The sequence below is a fragment of the Dunckerocampus dactyliophorus genome, chromosome 16 (assembly GCF_027744805.1).
Source record: "Dunckerocampus dactyliophorus isolate RoL2022-P2 chromosome 16, RoL_Ddac_1.1, whole genome shotgun sequence".
In the NCBI taxonomy this organism is placed as follows: domain Eukaryota; kingdom Metazoa; phylum Chordata; class Actinopteri; order Syngnathiformes; family Syngnathidae; genus Dunckerocampus; species Dunckerocampus dactyliophorus.
Window position 1 is genome coordinate 14,667,913 of NC_072834.1, and position 21,818 is coordinate 14,689,730.

General features: G+C 44.2%; 3 protein-coding genes across 9 annotated transcripts; 2 read left to right on the forward strand and 1 right to left on the reverse strand.

Moving 5' to 3' along the window:
* The first annotated feature begins 45 nt into the window (after positions 1 to 45).
* Positions 46 to 14,436, forward strand: ccna1 (cyclin A1). 3 transcript variants are annotated; one of them, XM_054755961.1, is made up of 10 exons: positions 46 to 2,583; positions 7,778 to 7,866; positions 9,164 to 9,310; positions 9,383 to 9,554; positions 10,914 to 11,020; positions 11,872 to 12,098; positions 12,165 to 12,369; positions 12,439 to 12,552; positions 13,621 to 13,754; positions 13,825 to 14,436. In XM_054755961.1, exons 2-10 carry the CDS (start codon positions 7,846 to 7,848, stop codon positions 13,874 to 13,876), a joined length of 1,179 nt encoding a protein of 392 aa, XP_054611936.1. In that variant the 5' UTR covers positions 46 to 2,583; positions 7,778 to 7,845; the 3' UTR covers positions 13,877 to 14,436. The 3 variants fall into 3 exon arrangements, with proteins under 3 accessions (XP_054611936.1, XP_054611935.1, XP_054611938.1); XM_054755960.1 differs by having other exon boundaries at positions 46 to 7,866; XM_054755963.1 differs by lacking the exons at positions 46 to 2,583; positions 7,778 to 7,866 and adding an exon at positions 7,877 to 8,066.
* LOC129169487 (serine-rich and transmembrane domain-containing protein 1) lies at positions 763 to 5,065 on the reverse strand. Of its 2 annotated transcripts, none has more exons than XM_054755964.1 (2): positions 4,885 to 5,065; positions 763 to 2,082 (listed from the first exon to the last, which is right to left on the reverse strand). In XM_054755964.1, exon 2 carries the CDS (start codon positions 2,068 to 2,070, stop codon positions 1,714 to 1,716), a length of 357 nt encoding a protein of 118 aa, XP_054611939.1. In that variant the 5' UTR covers positions 2,071 to 2,082; positions 4,885 to 5,065; the 3' UTR covers positions 763 to 1,713. The 2 variants fall into 2 exon arrangements, with proteins under 2 accessions (XP_054611939.1, XP_054611940.1); XM_054755965.1 differs by lacking the exon at positions 4,885 to 5,065 and adding an exon at positions 4,121 to 4,549.
* sparta (spartin a) lies at positions 14,174 to 21,792 on the forward strand. Of its 4 annotated transcripts, XR_008566438.1 has the most exons (9): positions 14,174 to 14,314; positions 15,609 to 16,374; positions 18,783 to 18,977; positions 19,090 to 19,225; positions 19,583 to 19,777; positions 19,855 to 20,013; positions 20,275 to 20,365; positions 20,487 to 20,605; positions 20,830 to 20,964. XR_008566438.1 is itself a non-coding variant. In XM_054755957.1 (8 exons), the coding sequence occupies exons 2-8, from the start codon at positions 15,610 to 15,612 to the stop codon at positions 21,092 to 21,094; spliced, it is 1,806 nt and encodes a 601-aa protein (XP_054611932.1). In that variant the 5' UTR covers positions 14,174 to 14,314; position 15,609; the 3' UTR covers positions 21,095 to 21,792. The 4 variants fall into 4 exon arrangements, 3 of the variants coding, with proteins under 3 accessions (XP_054611932.1, XP_054611933.1, XP_054611934.1); XM_054755957.1 differs by lacking the exon at positions 20,487 to 20,605 and having other exon boundaries at positions 20,830 to 21,792; XM_054755958.1 differs by lacking the exon at positions 20,487 to 20,605 and having other exon boundaries at positions 19,153 to 19,225; positions 20,830 to 21,792.
* The last annotated feature ends 26 nt before the right edge of the window (positions 21,793 to 21,818 follow it).

The window sequence follows — 21,818 nt, forward strand, 5'->3', positions numbered from 1 at the left end:
TGGTTTTTTTATCGATCCACATAAATACAGGACAACAAACGATGCTGCTAAGAATTGGAAAAATTTGTGTAGCTTTTGAGCCAAATTTGTATAGGAGTGTACTGCTGGTGGTGTGGAAGATGGCCCCAACGACAAGAAGATTACACTTAAATAGTCACAACAGTGCATGGAATGCATGTTGCTGCAAATTAAAACATCTGGATTCGTCGTTGGGGTAGATTTTGACCAAAATGTGCCAACAAGGACGAGCAAAAAAGTACGAAGATGAAAGGCTGCTGTCGTAGGAACGAATAGCCACAACAGTACATGGTGTGCTTATTCCTCGAAATGAAAACATCTGGATTAGTCATCTGGATCAAATTTCACCCAAAATGTGCTAACAAAGACAAGGAAAGTGTAAAAATTTGATAGGCAATTTGTCACATTAGTCATAACACTTCATGGTATGCTTTTTGCACAGAATGAAAATATGTGGATTCGTTTTCTGGATCGATTTTGACCCAACAGTGTACAAACTTAGACGAGGAAAGTGTAAGAAGAGGCTGTATTTGGAAGGAATAGTCACAACAGTGCATTGTATGCTTGTTGCTAGGAATGTAAACATCTGGATTTGTCGTCGGGATCCATTTTGACCCAAAATGTGCCAACAAAGACGAGGAAAGTGTAAGAAGATGATAGGCTGTTTGCTGTATTAGGAAGGAATAGTCACAACAGCGCATGGTATGCTGCTTGTTAGGATTTTAATACAGCTGGATTCATCGTTCAGCATTCATGGCCCAGGGGCCATTTTCGTCTCGCAGCTCGTTTTTTGACACTCGGCATATAGTAAAAATAAAATGAACTGATCAAATGTTAGATATGATAATTTGCTTTGGCAGCTATAACACAAAGCTAAGATGCTTTGCTTGGATAGTTTTGCATATATTGACCTACATTGCATTGTTTTTAGCATCTTTAATGTAAAAAAATGTATCACTCCCCCCATTGACAATTTAACAGCGTTTATTGTTGTTTTCTGTATCATACTGAGATGCTCGGGAAAAAATGTATTTCACTCTTTTTCTTTGTATCGAAAAATGTCCAAATGTTCCAGCTGCTCGTGAACAAGACAACATTTTAGGATACATACCAACGTTGAGTCTGTGTGCCAATCATGTGATGAACGTTTTCCTGAAGGGAGTGGACTATTCTGAGAACACAAGGAGGCGACGTCAAGAACGCTGACAGCTTCTTCCAGCATGACGGATGTGAGACGCCACAGGAACAAAGACGACCATATTTGGAAAGGAAACCTAAAAACGTCGGAACACTTTCTCTTTTCCGGTCCATAAAGGCATTCATGGAGGAGTTTGGGGTGGAAGAACACCTCTCTGAGCTCCAACCTCTGATCTCACAAATGGACATACACAAAAATCGGGTGGAAAGTCTTCCCAGATAAGTGGACGCTGTTCCCAAGGCAAAGACTCTCCCGCTTTCTTCACTTTTCACTTCTTGTAGCTGGCCCAATACTTTTGTCCAGATATCCTTTCAGACACAAAGACAAGCAGAATTATTTTTTGACATTTATTTGCAGTGAAATCTACAGACATGAAAATAAACAGTCTTGACAAGAAGAAGAGGACAGACGATGGAAATTGTCTTCATGTCTCCCCTGCAGGATGTCCTCACAAGTGAGACACATGAGTATTTGCAGTGTGTGTGAGTGAGAGAGCCTCAAGTGCACAGTGAGGAGATGCTCTGTCTCTGAGAGGAGATACTGCAGATCTCCATGTTGGTGAAGGAGCTGCGACCTTCACTGCCACACTCTGGCAGCGAGGAAGACGAGCATGAGGACGAGGAAGAGATGATGTTCTTCAGCCGGTGGAGGGCGATGACGAGCAGGCTGAGCAGGAGCAGCAGGAGGCCGAGGAAGAGCCAAACGTAAACGTAGACGCTCCCGCCCCGGCCCGGCGACGAGGCGGCGGCCCACGTAGAATGGGACGTCGGCGAGAGGCGGAGGAAGGTTCCGTTTTCCGCTGAGGAGGTTGTGGTTTCGTTGTTGCCTGCGGTGACCGCATCCATCCCTGACATCCCAGCTGGAGTCTACAGGGGAGAGAGGACACATAAATCTTGTAAGAAGACATGTCATTTAAATAACTACATTTCACTGAGGAGAGAGCAGACACCCAGCAAGGCACAAGTGTCCTAATTGGGATCAGCGCCAAGTCAATCCACACTTTTTGTATATGTCAGTATAAAAAAAATTACTAAATTTCAGAAAATCTGTCATCTTTCATAATATTTTTATAATAGTTTTTTGAAGGTTTTTTTATTTTTATTTTTTTTATTGTTTAAAATGTAATTTCTGTGACTTGAAAGGCAACTTGTTGCTATTAAGATCACGGCCAGCAGGGGGAGCGCTTGTCAAATAAAATCCCATCAGGAGGCTCCTGTCCTTACGGGTTGTACTTTTCTTTGATGGACTTCCTTCTCCGGTCGTCCTCTGATCTTCTTCACTTTATTATCTGTGCTAGAGCAAGAAGCTTATTGATTCTGAAGGATGCCTCAGCCAAGGCGGCCGAGAAAGCTGGGCTCGGAGGTTAGGTGAGTAGGAATACCACGTGATACACTTTGTATATTTAGCTACGCTAGGAAAAGAAGCCTAATGATTTTGAACAGTTACATAGCCATGGTTCATTCAGGGATGTTGTCCTGTATCAGACTAGGAACCCTGTTGATTTTGATTTGTCAGGGGTGAGCTGAAATAGCTGGGAACACTTGTTTTTGAAAGGTATTCAACATAGATTGGCTAAGTACTGTACATGTACTCTCTCACTTGTCGACTAGTTCCAGAGGTTGGTTTTGGAATTGTCACTTCCTGTTTCCTGTTTGTTTTTAAATGTCTTCCTCTCATCTCTCAGGTTGTCTTCAGGTCCAAAAACAAAACAAATGAATACTTTGCTATTGTGTTACTGCTCATCAACATCTCACCATCAGCACCAGCTGTCACATGACCTCAGTGTGTCTCTTTGGCTCCTCCCCTCCGCCGTCCTTCCCGCCCGCGCTGAGTCGCCCGTTCTTTGATTCCCTGTGATCCCGTTGCTTCATTGTCAGCTGAAGTGTTTGATAATTGTGCTTAATGAGGCTTTTTGTCGCGTAGCAACAAGGTGCGGGTCACTGCTTTTACACGCAGAGCTGCAGGCCCACACGTGCACACTCACATGCGCATTGTTTGTTTGTTTGTTTGTTTGTTTGTTTGTTTGATGACCAGGACCTCATCTCAGTCAGACTCTCCTTGGTCTCTCAGCATTCACACAGGGGACGGAATCATCCTGTTTTCATGTCATTCATTTCAGTGGCTACGCTTACCTCTCAGCATGTCACCCGCCTATGAAGCTACACGCATCTCTCAGCGTGGAGTGCACGCGTGTAGCTGCATGCTCATCTCAGCATTTGACATGTCACATGTCACATGTGACTACCGTGCAGACACCTATCCTCATGTGTTGCACATGTGATTAGCTCACTGCAGTCATCTCTCATCGTGCTATTCAGACGTGACTGAGTGCTTTGAACAGGACACTCGACGCTCAATTCTTCGGATGTTATACTCGTATGATGTTCATCCTCAATCATCTCTCAGCATTTCACCCACTTGAAGGGCTCCACTCATCCCTCAGCATGTTGTGCTCTCGTGCGACGTAACGCGTCTCTCTAACACGTCATGTAAGGGGACAGGACCCTCATCTCTTAGCATGTTGTGCACGTGCGTGACTGCACACTCAGCATGTCTAACGAAGGCTTTTTTTTGATAGCACTGTCATCTCAGCTTGTTGTGCACACAAGTGACTGCACGTTCTCAATCATCTCTCAGCATTTCACTCATTTGAGTGACTCAACTCATCTCTCAGCATGTCTTACAAGGGTGTCTTGATTGGACTCTCATTTTTTAGTACGCTGTGCAAACAGGTGACTGCCCGTGCTCAATCATCTCTCAGCATGTCACTCATTTGAGTGACTCAACTCATCTCTCAGCATGCCTTACGAGGGTGTTTTTGATAGGACTCTCTCAGCACCTCGTGCGCACAAGTGACTCTCCGTCATCTCTCAGCATTTCCCGCAATGGAGTGACTCCACTCACCTCTCAGCATGTTGTGGATGAGTGTAGTTGGGTCATCATCGCTCGACGTGTTATTCACATGTGACTCAGACAGTAATCTTAATCTTCTCTCAGTATTCGACTCATTTGATGGACTACTGTTGCCCGCCGTACAAGAGTGTGACTTAACACATCCATTCACGTGACTCCACTCATTCCTCAGCACGTACTGTATAAATGATCATGAAATAAGCATTGCTCTTCCTCTTTAGACATCATTGAAGTCCATGCAAGTGGTGTTTGTAACGTAGTTGGAATGTAGTTTCGTGCGCGTGTGTTGTCAAGCTGCTATTAAAGGATTTGTTCTCCAGCGTGAGCAAACATGAAGTCAACGTTCTCCTGAGAGAACGCTTGATGAATAATGGAGACGACTGATGTGCGACAAAATGTCATGACATTTAGTGCGTGTGTGTTCGTGTGTGAGACACCATCCGTCCCAATATCCGCTCACTAAATACCAGATAATGTCATGCATACGCTAGGGACCGACCTCGTCTGACCAACAACAAATGTCTGCATTATAGCTACAATAAAGTGACGATAAAGTTGAGTATTGATAGACACTGTCGGTTAACGCGGATTATTTTCTACTGTATCACACTTTGGCCGGTTTCTAATCATTTCACACCCTCGCCCTATCCGAAATTTTAGAAACACAACAACAAACCTCGGGAGGTGCTCACATGATGTATGTAAACGTACACGCGGCTTCAAGAAAGAAAAGACGGGAAAGTAGTTGAACAAACCTCGTTAGTCGTCGGGCAGCCTCACGTACGTCGCTCACGCAAACAAACACCATCCATCTCGTTGGGTCTTCTCGTCCTCTGCCCAGACGCACTCATACGCTCCTCTTCCTCTCTCTCTCCCACCCAGCACACACACACACACACACACACACACACGCGCGAGCACGCAGAGTGTAGTTGATGAAGGATGAGTTTGATAAGCAGTGAAGGAGGAGTGTGTGCGCGCGCTGCTTTCATATCTTCATCATCATTACAATAACTATCCCATCACCTGTCACATGTCTCAGTACACGCACGCACACACACACACACACAGTGTGTCGTTTGGCAATGATAAAAACAAAAAGATTTCCATCAGGACGTCAGGCAGTGTGAGCTGTAGAGGGAAAAGCCATAAAAGGAAAACAGGAAGTGAAGTGGTCACATGCATATTATTTTAATTGCAGTGCCGTTAATTGACCTTGACCGCCATGCTAATGATCACATGTTCCCTTCACGGGCTTCCTAGTCTCACCAAACGCACATGCACGCACAGCAGTAATCCTGACTGAGTAGTGCGTATGCGCGCGCGCGCGTGTGTGTATGTGTGTGTGTTTATGACACTGAAAGAGGATGATAAGAGTTTTTGGCCCTCGTTTTCGTTTCGTCTCAATTCCCAAATGAAGCTGAGACATGGCCACTGATTCCCTGTCATTCCCTGATATTCCATCCTCTCCGGAGTCCGCATGTCGCTGCACTGCATGCGTCACGTGGACTAGACCTTAATGTTGGCATTAAAAGTGTTCGTCAGCCATTCTGTATTCCTCTCAGAGTTGCCACAATAGTGTATTTGGAAGTGTGTTAGCATTGGTGCTGGAATGTAGACTGTTTCAAAGTGTTTTTCGTAAGCCCTACTCTGTGTGTGTGTGTGTGTGTGTGTGTGTGTGTGTGTGTGTGTGTGTGTGGTTTTAATGCTAATGAATTGTGTTTGTCTCCAATAGTGTGTACCTCCAAGAAGCACTATCATGTACTTGGTCCACTTTTGACATACACACTGTAACTCTGCAACTGCAACATTAAGGAGTGGGACAGGAGGACTAGGAGCCATGTGCTGCTGAAGTGCTAACATCATGTTAGGCTAGCTTATTCGCTGCAGAAAAACAAAATGATCAACCTTACAACTTACACTCGGCAGGCCCAAAGTGGGTGTATGCGAGGGGTATGCGTACCCCTAGGGGTACACCAATTGTCGTAGGAGGTACGTGAAAAACAATTAGCGCCTAACACACAGTTGGAACCGCTAACATCAAGTACTGCTGAGGTCGTACAGTTTGGAATATGGACAACATTTTTCAAGTGTACCATCACTTCACATCCACATCACACACAAAGACAAACGTTAGCACTGTAGCTCACACGGCTATGCTAGTGTTGCTAGCGTTACATCGTACGTCACATTTTAACAGCAGCATCATGCTAGGTTAGCCTATTTGCAGAAGAAAGACAACATGATCACACTTATAGCCCTCGTGTCTGTAGCTGACTGACGGATACTTGGTAGCGCTCCGGGCTGCATTTTAGGATGTGTGGTGAAGCCTGCATTTTATTTAATTTTTTTACATGTTACAAATGTATCAACGGGGCGTGGTCATCTATTTAGGGGCGGGTCAGAAGTGGTGTTATATCCATGAGGTAGGACGTTTTTCATTCATGATGTCACGAACAAAGATGCTGCAGGAGGATTTGCCACGGCCACCTGTTAGCGGGTTTTAATTAATAACAGTGTCAGGTCAGTGGAGATGTGAGGGTGTCGACTCACACACACACACACACACACACACACACGCACACACACTGAGAAAAGGACAAGTGGCTGACAAATGCGTACTTGTCCAGAATAACAATGAGACAGATGGCAAACAGACACCAGCGCCATCTTAAAATAAAAGTGTTCCCTTGTGACAGCATCCGAGCAGGAGAAGACGCGTCAGAGTGAGACATCTTAGCGTAGAGGCAAAACAATAAAAAAATAAACACATCACTTCGAGAAGTCTCCAATTTTAGTCTCTCTCTCTCTCTCTCAATACGGGCGAGACGGCAAAAAGTGTCCTCACAGTCCGACTGGTTTGAATGTCTGAATATATGAATAATTTACAGCTTCTCCAAAAGATTTTTGGGGGCCTTTAAAATGCAAATATATTAGGCAAGGAAGGGGGAAAAAAGAGGCTTGAAGACATTTATAATTCATGTCTTGCGCAACTCACACAGAGGGTGACGTTAGCTGATGCTAAAGCTAACCACAGGAGATTAATTAGCTTCTCGTTTGGAAATGTGGAAATGTTAAAGCGTTGATATTAGGTCATAAAGTGTGTGTGTGTTTGTGAGAAGCCGCAAATAAACTATGTGAGCATTTAAACCCTCTGAACCATTGCATGTTTACCATATCCCCGCAATGACAGCTACTGTATTTATTATCTGTTAAATGTTTCATTTTTTCATTTTGACCCTCTCGTGTTACAAAATAAGATGGTCAAAAAGCCACCTATGTGGATGTTCTAGTAGATTTTCTGCAATAAGTTTTCATTTGAGGACTACTTTGTTGTCATGTCAGTAACAGGGCGAGTCTGCCCTCTAGTGGGAAGTTTGGGTGTTGCAGGTGTAGACAGTTGTGCCATTTAAACGTCTAACAAACCAACAACACTTCTTCTTGTCCATAAAACGTTACGTCTTCGTAAAATCTTCATAGCTTGTTGATACATGCTGCTATTGAAGTTTAAAAAGAAATCACTTTTAATGTATTTGTTAACGGCGTCGCTGTGTCGCGTGACAGCCCCGCCCACCGCGCGCACCATTCCGATGTGTATTTATTTTTCAATTTTATTTTAATTTGACACTTCCTGATGCATTTACACAGCAGCAGAGGACATGTTTGGCTACTGTTAGTGGTTGCCGTAACGTCCGGGCCGTTAAAGAGACAGGACCATGCAGGACCAGAGGACCACGGTGAGTTCACATCAACTGTTGTGTTGTTATGAGAAACTAGTATAGCCTCTGATGAGGATAAAATGAACGGGAAAAACAACATAAAAACACAGTTACTTACAAGCGTCACCGGACGCTTTATTAGGTACACCTAAACGATCGAAGCACAGGCAATAGATGAAAAGCTCTACCTAATTACGAAGGTGCTACAACGCTTACAGGTGATTGATTCATGGTGTGGTATGGTTTGTTTCAGACGTGCTTCAAAAAAGGAACATCACTCCTACACTTACAATTCAACTTGTTCGAACAGGTTGGCGCTGTACTGTGTAGGGGTGGGCGAATTGATCCAAATGTCGGTTGTGTCGATACCAAGAATAGTGCTGTATAACTGGACGATACTACAGTATTTTTCAGTTCTCTGATTAGTTTTTGTTTAGTTATGTTTGCAATATTTTGATCAGTTGTATGTCGTCAAAGGACGTAATTGTGTTATAATGATTGAAAATGGTAAATAATAGTTTTTTTTAACATTTACACTTGTCATTATTTTGTAAGGGTGCCACGATCTCGCGAGATTAAAACGTGACGAGATTTCTCGTTTGGAGAAAAGCTGTATCTTGAGAACAGGACGGCACAAAATGTGGAAGGTGGCTCATTGCAGAAATAAAATAAGATAATAATAAGAGACAGTATGAATTGCCTTTGAGGAAATCACAAACGCTGATGCCGCCACTTTAAAGAGTGAAAGATGATAGCTTAAAAGAAATATTGCATTATTATGACATATTCTAATTTATTGTTATTATTATTATTTATATATTATCATAACAGCGGATTATTTGGTTTTTAAAAAATGTAGATAATATCATTTAGTGCCAATTTAAAAACCGCCCTGCATAGTTTTGTGACTCGGCTAAATAAAAAAAGTTCATTTGATCAGTCGTATTTTTTCATCGTACTTTTCTTAAAATGACACCTCTATTATTTCGTCATTAAAAAGTTTGTTCACTTCCTGCTTTGACATGTCAACATTTTTTAACTCGGTGTTTCCCATATATTCATTTAAGAAAGAAGGGAAAAATCAAATTATAATAATAGTAATAATATTAATTTAAAAATATATATATTATTGTGCTGGTACAACTGCATCTTACTGCAAAGTCAACTTTTGGTATTTCTCTTATTTATATCATACCGTCAATCAGAAGTAAACATTATTATCTTTGTATTGGATCTCATTGTGTACCAAATGAAGTATGTGAATGTGATCATTGCGTCATGTTTCTATATTTAACTTCTGCCTTCCCCTGTAAAGATGGACGTCAGCACCGCCGTGCACGCTTCCTTCCACACCAGAAAATCCACCAAGGCGGAGGACACGCGGGCTCAGAGTTCGGCGAGGCCACGCACGTCGCTGGGCGAGCTTTCAGTGAACGAGCAGCGCTGTCAGTCACAGAGTCAGGTAGGCAAGAGACGTGTGGCGGCAGCGCTTGAATCCCGATGAACCTTTCCCGTGTGTGTCCCTGCTCTCCAGGGAAGCTGTAGTTCCAGAGCCAGCCAGCACACTGACAGCTCCCCGTCAATCACAGGCAGCCATGACGGGCATGACCAGGAGGCCGCTGATGCTGATGACGAACTTTCCCTCGGCGCTGAGGCTTCACACCTGAGAAAGGAAGATGTGAGGCTTCTGCTGGAGCTCCCCTCAGGTAGGTTACCTTTCTCCATGTCTCTTATTAAAAGAGGTGCGTGGAACCCAGGGGTGGACTGGGACCAAAATTTTGACTTAGACTTTTGGGTTTTGGGTTTGTGTCTGTCCCCCATGATGCTCCATGCAGGGCCCCTCCATTGATTGTGGGGCCCTATGCACAGCATGTGTTCCTGCATGGTCGGCCCTGACGGTGCCAACTCACCCCCTGTGTTGTGTTGTGTCGTGTCTGTAGTGACATCTTCCTGGGCTTGCCCGAGAGAATTAGTTACCATAGGCACCAAGGCAAGAACCAGCAAAAACAAATAAATAAACAAAGAAAATGGCCCTCAATTGGCCCATTTTTGATTGCGCCCCCCCCCCCCCCCCCCATTCACAGTTTCAAAGTTTCCAGGTAATCAAAGTAGTTGACATCTTTCACACATAATTCACAATTCAATTCAATATGGCAATAAAGACTTAAGAATTAATAAAGATTATGCAAAAGACAGTGCAACCAAAGTCAAGGCAACATACTGTATTAAAAATGTTTCATCAGTGGGCACATTTTCCAATGAATTATGAAATAATAGTTTAAGAAACGTACTGTAAGTGTCAAACGCATTACTATAGTGGAGTTCATGACGCAAAGCAACGCCATCAAACAACTGAGTTTTTTCCTCCATAATTAACCACTACAAGTGAACGGATAACTTTTGTTATAGATACAGATATCTTATAGGTATCTCAGGTAGTTTATCCGTAATCGGAATAGTAACGATGAAAGTTGCATCTCCGTGTGTAGCTTGAGACATCTGTTCATCTGTTGCTGTGGGGGAGCAAGAGCGAATCAGGAGTGGAGCTTAATGTCAGCTGACTGACCCAAACTACCTTCTCCATCAACCGGTAGCTCGCGAACGACGTAACGGGCACACGTGCTGTAGAGAAATATGAGCGTGTCTGTCCAGCACATGAAAACAAACACGCTTACTCCACCATCTTGGGGAACCTAACTCCCTTCACTCTACGTCACTCTGTGTTGTACGCTATTGGACGTATTTACACAACTCACTTTGTTTTAGAGTCCCAAATGTTCACTCTTCATGTTTACTTCCTGTTTTGATGACTGCACCTGCCCATCTAGGCAGCAAACTGGTTGGGCCTGAATTAATGTCGCCCTCTGCTGGTTGCTGGCAAGCAGTGACATCGTTATGATCGCTTCAAGGTATACAGTAGCAGGCCATTAAAATGAATGCTGGATCCATCAAAGGCAACATAAATCATGCCCATCCTTTGTGGACACGTTTGGCTTCAGTGCTACCGTGTTAGGGGCCGTGTGTTGGAGTTGTCATTCAATAACTGCTGCTGTTTCCACTCACAGGTTCGAGGCGCGACGATGCTTTAACGTCCAACCCGGAGCACGCCCTGAGATCCGTGGAAGTGTCACAGTACGTCAACGACATCCACCGCCACATGAGGGGCAAGGAGGTGCGTGAGCCCTCTCAGTCTGTGTACTGTATGCTAGGGTGACCCAACATCCCGTTTTCCCGGGATGTTTTCGTGTTTTCACATCCTGTCCTGGCCGTTATATATATTTTTTAAGAAAGCGACGAAAATGTCCTGGTTTTCTTTTCTTTTTTTTTCATTGGGCCTTGAAATTGAGGGGCATCAGAGCACTCCGTGAGGCTGCCTTGTGGACGGCCTTTTGAATGCTGAGTGTCGCTTCAAATGACCAATTTCTTGCTACTTTAGAGGGCACATTTTCCCCGAAAATATTGGTTTGAGCTCTACTTCCTGTGTCGTTCTGTTTTCCAACTCATCTTGAGTTGTTTTTGAAAGTTCTTATAGCTACTCTTTGTAATATAACTGTAATATTTTTTACCCAAACAGAGGAGGCATACCTTAAAACTGGGGTGTCCAAAGTGTGGCCCGAGGGTCATTTACAGCCCTGATTTTTTTATCGGCCCTCGGCACATTTTAAAAATACAATTAAACAAGAAAATGAACAAAAACAACAAGAAGAATGGAAAAAGCTCAGTCATTTTACGTGACTAAAGTGGAAATATTACAATAAAGTCCTAATATTAACATACTTTTTTTTTTTTACAAGTATAACTTTGTAATACTATGAGACACTGTATGAGTTGCTGGCACTGGCATCATTCAAGCATGAATGAAGACACAAACAGACCTGCCAACCTTGACCCAATTTAAGTAGTGTATATACAGTAGTATAGAGTCCCCTGCCTCTCACCTCATCGTGCCCGTCCCACTATTTGAGAAGCACTGCCCAAGCGTATGCTTGGAACGTGTGAAGAACCTCCATCTTTGTCCGCCAGATGGTGTTCCGACCAGCAGCACAGTACATGGTTCAGCACCCGGAGCTCAGCGCTAGCATGCGTGTCATCCTGGTGGACTGGATGGCGGAGGTGTCGCAGGTGTACAAGTTTGACTCGGAGACGCTGCACTTGGCCGTAAACTACGTGGACCGCTTCCTGTCGCGCACAGCCTACTTGGGGCGCAGCAGGCTGCAGCTGCTCGGAACGGCGGCGCTGCTCGTCGCCATGTGAGTCCCGCATTTCTGACCTTTGACATAGGGCGAGTTCAGCAGGGCTGAACTTTGACCGTGCAGGAAATACGAGGAGATCCACGTGCGCGACCTGGAGGAGTTTGTGCACATCACGGCCGACACGTACACCCAACAGCAGCTCATCCACATGGAGTTCCAGCTGCTGAGGGTGCTGCGCTTCAGGTTGGCCACGCCCACCTCCAACAGCTTCCTCCGCCTCTTTATGTCCGTCCACCTCGTGTGCGCCATCACCCAGAACCTCAGCCTGGTAAGACAACCCTTAACCCCTAATTGGCCTCCGTCATGGTGGAGATTGAAGGCACTTTTCTTCCCATAGTATCTCCTGGAGCTGAGTCTGCTGGAGATGCATCCTTTCCTTGACTACACTGCATCCATGATGGCGGCCGCCGCACTCTGCCTTGCCAACTTCACCATCAACAGAAGGCTCTGGGTGGGTGCACGTGACGTCGCACCTGGTTGCAATTGTGACTGGCTTTTAATGGGAGTCAAGCTAGCATATTCGTAGCTGGACGAGAGCGAAAATCTCGAACACATGCACCGTTCACGTATGTGGACGTCGTTAAAATCGGGATTTTGGAAAAAGTTGTTCCGAAGATAGTCCATCATAAAGGGAAAAAATGTCACAAAATGATGGAAAAGCAACATCAAGTCAGGTGACGTGATTACTTTGACAGCAAATTCATGTTCATACGCAACACCCCCATGGAAAAACAGTGCAGCGAAAATATGAGCACATACAAGAATGTATTCATTCACTGGCTTAGTGGAAGAGCAAGACAAACATGTTAAAGCGCTATTTTCATCTCCTATATGTCTGATGCGAAAGATAAGCTTCCACCTCTGTTGTCAACTAAGTCGTGTCTTTATGCAACACACCATGCACACTCATAATAATTACAACGGCACGCACCCTTATTTGCATTAACCACTGTACAAAGATGCAGAGCGTGCATGTGGCCGTATTGAAATGCTGCGCCCCGTCCAAACAAAAGAAGTGACACAAGTTGCTTCTCGGTCACGTAATTACAACCCAGCGATACTTAAAGCCACGCAACAGCTGCTAGTGCGGCTAAGGGCTCAGCTTGACGCATTCACTGCTTCATGTTGTCTTGTCTGGTGAAATAAAAACCTGTGGTAGTTCTGTTTGTAACGGATACCAGCCAGCATGACTGTGCGAGTGTACGCTAGTAAAGCTCACTCCCTGAACCTGAAGAGCTGTGCTGGGCGTCGAGTTGGCGGTCCGGGCTTTTAACTCGGCGCCTTGCACTCGTGACTCTCATTCCGAAGGTCCTGGGTTGGAGCACACGGCGGTGCGCGGGGTTGGCTGAACCAAGCAAGTTACATGCTCGCTGATGCGTCATTTGCTCACCATTTGTGGGTTTACATGCAAACGTCCAATATTGTTGTCCATGAATCCAGCAATTGTCCATTAAAAAAAAGAAACACTCTAAAGTGTCTTTGACAAAAACACACACAAACATCATTTCTCTTCTTCCAGCCTGGTTGCCTTGCTGACTTGACTGGGTACTTGTTGGATGACATCACACCGTGCATGAGTGCTCTGCACAAGCTGCATCTGAGCACTCAAACACATCCCCAACAGGTCATCAGGAACAAATTCAAGAGATCCAAGTAAGACGTAAAACTCATTAGCGCCTTGTTTGTTATTCGTTATAAGTGATTTGACATCTTCTTTTTTTAGGTTCTGCCATGTCTCGTCCATATTTGCAGTCGCTGAGCTGCCTTCCCTGTGACTCACAGCGCCAACCTTCCTCTGCGAGAACACAACAAACCTGATCATCAAACATGTCACACCCCTATTGGGACATTTTAATTACACGAGTTTGTCTGCAAATTTGATAAATAACACGTCCTGGTATTTAGCGTACTCGTTAAACATCTTCATGTATTTCCTCACATCCACCTGTAATCTGTAATCTGTACCTTAAAAACAAAAACGTCATCAGAATGAAATGCAATGTACTATATGTAGCTTTTATTGTGACAGCCGGAAGTGACGTACAAGCGTCAGGTGGAGGTGCGGCAGGTGCAGAAAAGTCTTTTTACATACGACGCGCACGCGTTGACAGCATGTTAATGAACGTCGGGGAGTGAAATAAGAGCGTCTTTTTTTAAACGACGTAAAGTTTTGTTTCAGTATTTTGAGGAAGGAAGTCATTTTTACAGTCGAGGTGAGTTCGAGTTGTGTTATTTCACCTCGCTATAGTTTGGTGTTTTGTTGAACGTGTTCACCTTTTACTGTTTGTTTGCCGAAAAGCAAAGCTTGTTTAGATTAAATATTTGCAATAACTAATGTGTTGTTACGTCTTCTTTATGACCGGATGTTTGATTTTAAAGTTCTTATCGGACTTCCTGTTTAATGTAATGCATGTTTAAAATAACAAAATAGACTGATGGTTCTAGTCGTGCAGGTTAAACCGGATGTGGTCTGGGTATGTACATGAAAGCCTCTTTTACATCGTATTTACATGGCCACACCACCACGAGCAATTGTATTGTTATTCATCATTATATTTCTGTATTACTGTGATGGGAAGCTCTTTTGGCTTCGTTCCCAAACAAGAGCAGGCTCGTTGGGCTCCAAAAGGTTTTTGGTTTTTAATGTCAATATAGTGTCATTTGTAGCTTCACGCTTTGGCCTAACTTGGCAAGTCCGAATGGTTGGTTTCTTAAACTCTTTTGCGCTCAGTGTTTTTATGAGAAGCCTTATAATTGCCTCATTGTGTGCATTTGTTTAGTTACAAAAACATTCTTCCTTTTGTTTGATTATATAATTATCAATAATATATTTTTAAATTAATTAATACTAAATATATAATTATAATAGGAAATATTGAAACTAATATGAATGTATTAATATATTTTATAATAAATACCTTGTAATATTTATCTAAGCAAAATAATAATGTGAAAACAAATGAACAAAACACTGTAAACAAATCCACGATAGCAAAAACCAAACCAAATTCAGTGTATGCAAAAGTATAAATGTCCTTAGCGCATGCTGCCATTAAGAAAAGTGGCTCAGTTTGGGTGTGCCGAGTCCTCCTTTCTGAGAGTATCTGCCCTGTTTTTGAAAAGATTCTTTGTCAACTTTGACATAATGGTATGATCCTAAATCCTCATGTGTGATTGGCTACATGGTGTGCCCATCAAAACAAAAGTTCTGCCCCTGTCAAGTGAGCAGAGCTGAGAGTGAGTGTGCAAAAGGGGGGAAAAAAAACTGGGGAGTCGCCGCTCACTAGATGGGAATCGACTCTTCTGATTCAGTACAAAGCATTGACTCGTGGAGGCGGCTCTTTTGTGCATGCCACGTCACTAGTATATTACATCTAAAGGAGTAAAACAGCATAACAAGTTATTTAGACTTGAAGACACGCGGTAATAAAGCACACACAGAGCAGGTAAATGAGAGAGATGTAATAAAAGTACTAAAAATCTAACATTTGTCTCATACGTGTTCAGAATGTCGGAGCCTGCAGAGCTGCTGCTGATCAAGGACCAGTATGAACTGGCCTTCCACTGCCTTAGCCGTGGCCTGTCCCTGGAGGAGGGCGGCGACTCGGCCAAGGCTGAGGAGTACTACCGGAAAGGTCAACAGCACCTCATGCAAGGGCTGGGGGTACCCACTGGGGGGCCACGTCAGACGGGGCCATTGTGGGAGCGAGCCAGAGAGCTGCAGCAGAGGATGAAGGGCACACTGGCAACCGTCAGCACACACATCTCTGACCTGGGATCTGCGCACACGCCCCCTCCTGGCCAGAGGCAACGATTGCTCATGGAGCTGACCCCCAGTCTTTATCCGCTGCTGCCCGCCCACAGCCCCCTCCAGCACCTGTACCCCTCCATACCTCCTGCCTCTCAGGGACCTGCCGCTGCCGCCGCTGCTGCTGCTGCCATAACCGCCGCTGACCCAAACACACTCCCGCCGCTCCCGGCTAGGAAAACACAACCCACCATGTCTGAGTCCCAGGTTCAGCCTCCGGCATACACCCCTCAACCCGCAGACGGCCACCACAGTCTAGCACACACTCCAGCGCCAGGGGAGTGGAGCGGAGCCGGACTGGAGAAGAGGAACGAGCTGCTGTTGATCCCCGCGGGGGTGCAGATGTTCTTTGTGGCCCCCAGTGGGCAGGTGAGCGCTCTCTCACACCCCGGATACCTCCGCATTGTCACATTTGAACCCCAGCACCAGGATCCACCTGATGGACGGGGGCCGTTCTTTCTGGATGTGAGTACACAACTCCAATCACGTCTTTGTGTGGAAAACTAGTTTGACTTTATTTATTGGTGCTGATCTTTTTGCTCAACTTCTACTTGTAATTGTGGCGTGCTGAATTGTTGTGACTCTTGTGATTGGTTACATTGCACTGGGTCAGAACCAAGCAAACAAGGTGTGTCAAGTGTGTGTTGTGTTGCGCTGCATGCCAAGTTGAGCTTGTGACTCGACGGGCCTGCTTTGTTCCGCGGCTGCACAATGGAGACGTTAACAGATGACTCTGCGCTTCTGTTGTCTTGCCGCCGGATGGCCGGTGACCTCACAGAGGTCGTCATTGTGCCAGGCGCACCACCGGCGCCTGACCCGAAGTATATGGGCCTGCTCTGTGGTTTATTTTGGTTTGGCACAGTGGCAGTCACCCAAGGTACAGTCAAACCGCGGTTTTTGTAAGCCCCAGTTTTTGTATGTTTCGGTTTTTGTCTGAATTTTTTTCCAAAAATTTGCCTTGATTTTCATGCGATATTGCATGTAACAAACTATTCCGCTTGCCCTGTACTGTATTCTTCCGCAAGATCGAGTGCCCAAACAAAGCAATCTACGCCATCATTACGGTTCAGAACTTACCTTAGTTTTAAGGTCACGGTTCGGTTCATTTTGGGTACAGTAAGGGAACAAAATGCACAGCATAAAACTGTATAGCTTTTACAATAAATCAAATTCTAAAAAAAAAAAAAAAAAATCGGAAAAAAGTACATTGTATGTTGGTTCTAGACCCGACCGTTGTAAGTGAATTTCCGTAAAGTAGGATTCCTTATTTATAAATGGAATATTTTTGTAGTAGGAGCATTGAAAACTTTGCAACCTTCTAAATATGGGTTTTAACATCACTAGAGCCCTCTAGACATGAAAGAACACCCCTATAGCCACCTTTACACTCATATTCCCTAATACAGTAGACATCATAAAAGAAAATAAGACATTTAAGACATAAGATGGATAGTTTAATTCTTTTATTGTCTTTTTTTTTTTTGACAGGTAAGACAGTGGAGCTCAACCTTTATTTATTATTATTTTTTTTTTATTCTAATTATTGTCTTTTATTGTCAACATTGTCCTTATGCTGCTCAACCTCATCTGTGTCATTCTGTCTCTTTCTGGTGATTACATCACTACAACTATACTACACTAAATATGTATTTATTTTTGTTATACTTCTTCTTTATAGATATGATCTATTTGAGACATTAGATGTTTAAAATAGTGCCGCTGTCAGAATCTTCATATAAAAACCTGTTTACACACACTCAAACATTGTTTTTGCACTACTGCTGTTTGTACTGTGGTTAAAATATGCTGCAAATTGCTGTATTGTTTTGTGAGCCATGTGTCGCAAATCGTATCGTGAGCTTTAGCGCCCTACTTTGCTAGCCACGACTCCCACTACTGAAAAATCTGAATTCAAATACAGTAAATGGGCCGCACGGTGGTCTAGTGGTTAGCATGTTGGCCACACAGTCACAGTCAGGAGATCGGGAAGACCGGGATTCGATTCTCCCTTGGGCATTTCTGTGTGGAGTTTGCATGTTCTCCCCGTGCGTGGGTTTTCTCCGGGTACTCCGGTTTCCTGCCACAATTCCCGCATGTTAGGTTAACTGGCTCTAAATTGTCCATAGGTATGAATGTGAGTGTGAATGGTTGTTTGTCTATATGTGCCCTGCGATTGGCTGGCAACCAGTCCAGGGTGTACCCCGCCTGTCGCCCGAAGCCAGCTGGGATAGGCTCCAGCATGCCCCCGCGACTCTAATCAGGAGAAGCGGTATAGAAAATGGATGAATGGAAATACAGTAAATCTTCATTTTTTGTATGCCCCATATGCTGGTTTTTGTGTGAAATGTAAGCCAACATTTTATGTACAATATTGCAAGTAACAAACTAGTCCGTTTGGCCTGTACTGTATTGTTGCCCATACAAAGCACCCTACAGTACGTGTTGCTGACTCATTGACATCACTTTTTTTAAATTGAGTGCTAAATAACCCACCATGGGGCCAAAGAAAGTTGTGAGTAACAACAATTTGATAAAGAAGTTGAGAAACAAGGTGAATTCCATCTCGCCGGGATGTACAGGAAGTCTTCATTAACAATAACTTCCACCCATTCCTCATTTATAATTATTTCACATTATTTTCTGCGTATCAAACGATAATTATTCTCTATAAATGTATTTTGTTCATATTTTTGTGTGTCTGTTATGGAATAATTGGAAAAATTGCCTTGGGTTTTGTACGTTTCAGTTTTTGTTTTCAAACAAAATCGAGGTTCCACTGTAGGCCTTTGAAGCCCGGTGTTTGGTAGCATGCTAGCAGGCAGTAGAACCCCACCACGCTTCTTTGTGTAACAGCCCTCATGTGTGTTGTGTAGGTGTGTGGCTGGTTGTACTCACTCAGCCCGCAAATGCCGGTGCTGCTGGCCAGCTCCGAGATCTTCATGTTCCCGGACACATTGGCGTCTGTGCCGGGCGCCTTCATCGGCATCGTGCTGTCATCACAGCTTCCCGCCGCCGATCGGGAGATGTTTCAGGACCTCATGAAGCAGCTGACGGACTTCAGGGTGCAGGTGAGTGCTTCCACATATAAACACAAACTTAAAAACAAACACAAAATATTCACATCACTCAGTCAGATGAACTTTGATCTCCATTGTCACACTCGACCTGTTATTCCAACAGAGTCCGGACAGTGTGGGGTCAGAGGTCATCAGCCTGAGTCAAACGGTACCCCTTGGCCCCCAGGTGTTGTTGCCGGGGAAGGACAAAGCACCACTTCCTACTTGGAGTGAGAAGATGGGCGAGGGAATCTTGTCAGGTGAGATTCCAAATAAATCTGTTTTAAACCTTTTAAACCGTGTGTGTGTACAAAAAGAAGAAAGAATACGCCCACATGACCGTCGACACACCAAAAAAATACAGTAGATTCAGTAGATAAATGACTGCAGCATCACAGTCGATCATTGTAATAGCACAAACCAGCAGCAAAGAATGTGACTATTTTTGAAAAGTTTTTATGCCGGATTCCCTTCCTGATGCCAGCCTGACCGGGAATCAAACCCTTGTCCTCTGACATGAAAGGCAGAAGCTAGTGTACCACCAGAGATCTGGGTGAATGTAGATTGACTTATGAATCACTAGAGGACGCCATTCACTAGCATATTCTTCTTACGAGGCGCAACCCGTTTGGGTCACGGGTTGGTCAGAGGGGCAGAGGCCACCACGAGGGCCATTAACAAGGGGGCACTGAAAATCCGGGAACGCCTCACGCCGGAGGACACACCCTCCGAGGTCAGCCCACACGTCTCCAGAAGCCTACAGGTGGCCAAACAGGCGACAGACGGCGCCGTGCGTGTCAGCCATTTCTTGGGTAAGCTGTCAAAATCTTAACAAAGTTTTGTGTTTGCTTCATCGTGACCTTGCTCATGCACTGATGTCCACTCGCAGTGAACGGAGTGAGCACGGTGGCGGAACATCTAGCAGAGAAGGTGGCCCCTCACCTGAAGAAACACGGCGCCAAGTTGATCCCAGAGTCCATGAAGGGCAAAGAGGGGGAACCTTCCAATCTGGAGGGAGCCAAATTTGTGGCACTCAGCAGCCTCCAAGGTTCTAATTGCTCTTAATTCACTAATATTACATGACACACCATGAAATGAAACTCCAAGAGCCACCAGGCGGCGCTAGAGGGACGACTTGGTGCATATTGGATGTTTCTGCATAAACAATACCATTACTGTTATGATAATGTTCAGAGTCACTCAGGTTCCCAGTAGCATCAACATGTTCTTATATATCTCAAATATGGAGGGAACAGGAAGCGCAGAAAGTCCTGACAGAGGTGAATTTGTTGTTGTGTAAACCCGCCAGGTTTCTCTGCCGTGTGGACCAGTTTGGAGATGGGAGCAAAGCTCGTCGGCACAAGTGTCACGTCGGAGACTGTGCAGACGGTGACGTACAAGTGAGTAACAAACAGTTGATGTTTGTCCTCTCCTGCCTTGCCTGTGGGTCACTTCCTCTTTGGGACATGGGACACACTGATGTGTTTCCATGCTCTGCTCTTAAATGTCCTGTCTTTCCAGATTTAGGGGCTTAGAGAGGCTAATGCACAAGCCCACCAACAAGGCAAACACTTAATGAGTGACTTCTTCTCATCAACTTTGCAGTTTTGTGCTTGTCTATTTCCTCTGACTGACTTTTGGTAATGTATTCATACTTGGACAAATAACTTATTTGAGGTTTTGAGGTGTCTGTCTGTGTTGGTGTTCCTGCCGCTACATGCTAAATGCTGGCTGGTGTCGGGTGCTGGCGTTTGCTACTAATAAAACAAACTGAAAGAAGACTTTCTTTTTTGCAAATACTTTTTAATACTCACATACACATTTAACCTTCTTTAACTGCCGCCCCACGTTGCTGGTGGTGAAGGTACGGTGATGATGCAGGCCAAGCCACAGACACGGCTCTGCAGTCTGCGACCAACGTCGCCGTGACAGCGCACAACATTGACAATTTGGGCATCAAAGCCATCATGAAGACGACGGGCAAGGAGGCAGCCAAGGCCATGTTCAAAAGGTCGGATGCAAAGAATACAGACGACCAGCAGGAGACGGCAATACCTGAACAGGAAGCAGCCAAGGACACAGCGGACAAAGATGTGAAGAACAAGAAGGTGGAAGAGGGCAAAAAATAGACTTGATGTGCATACTTAACTGTTAGAGAAGCCTTTTCTGACTTGTATGAAGATGGAAATAATTGAGAAGTTAAGGTAGAATGTTATGATTCACTCACTTTGTCTTTCTTGATTATCCTCACTTTTACACAACATAATTATTTAAAAACGGACTCAATGGACACAAGATTTGGTACACATGCTTTTTCTCAAGTAGGGGTCTCCAACTGTCCTATCTAGTCAAGCTACTTTGACAAAACAAAAGGAGAGGTGTTTACTGTATGTTTTGACAAGCAACATTTCAATTGTTAAAACTTAATTGACAAAGCAGATCTCCACTTAAATCGGTCATTGCCTTTCTGATCTGTTGTGGTCAGTTGTCATTAAATAGAGGAATCCTGTCTGAATTGAACAGTCATAACAATTCCACGAGTTGAAACATCTTTGATGTTTTAGTGAGCTACTCAAAATCAGGTGGAGAGCTAGCAAAAGTTTGCAAGCTACCTTTTGGGGATCCCTGATCTAATGACATCAGTTACAAAACCTAAACATAATTGTTAATATACCTATGTTTAAATGTATACATGATAGTATGGACTGACAATTGTTATCCTTGTAAGAGCAGAGTTTTTGCATGGCTGTCATTTGATTGACAATCAGATGGTTCAATGAGAATACACCTTACTACTAATAATACAAATGAAAAATAAAGTCTTTATAGGGTGATATTTGTACACTCAAGTTT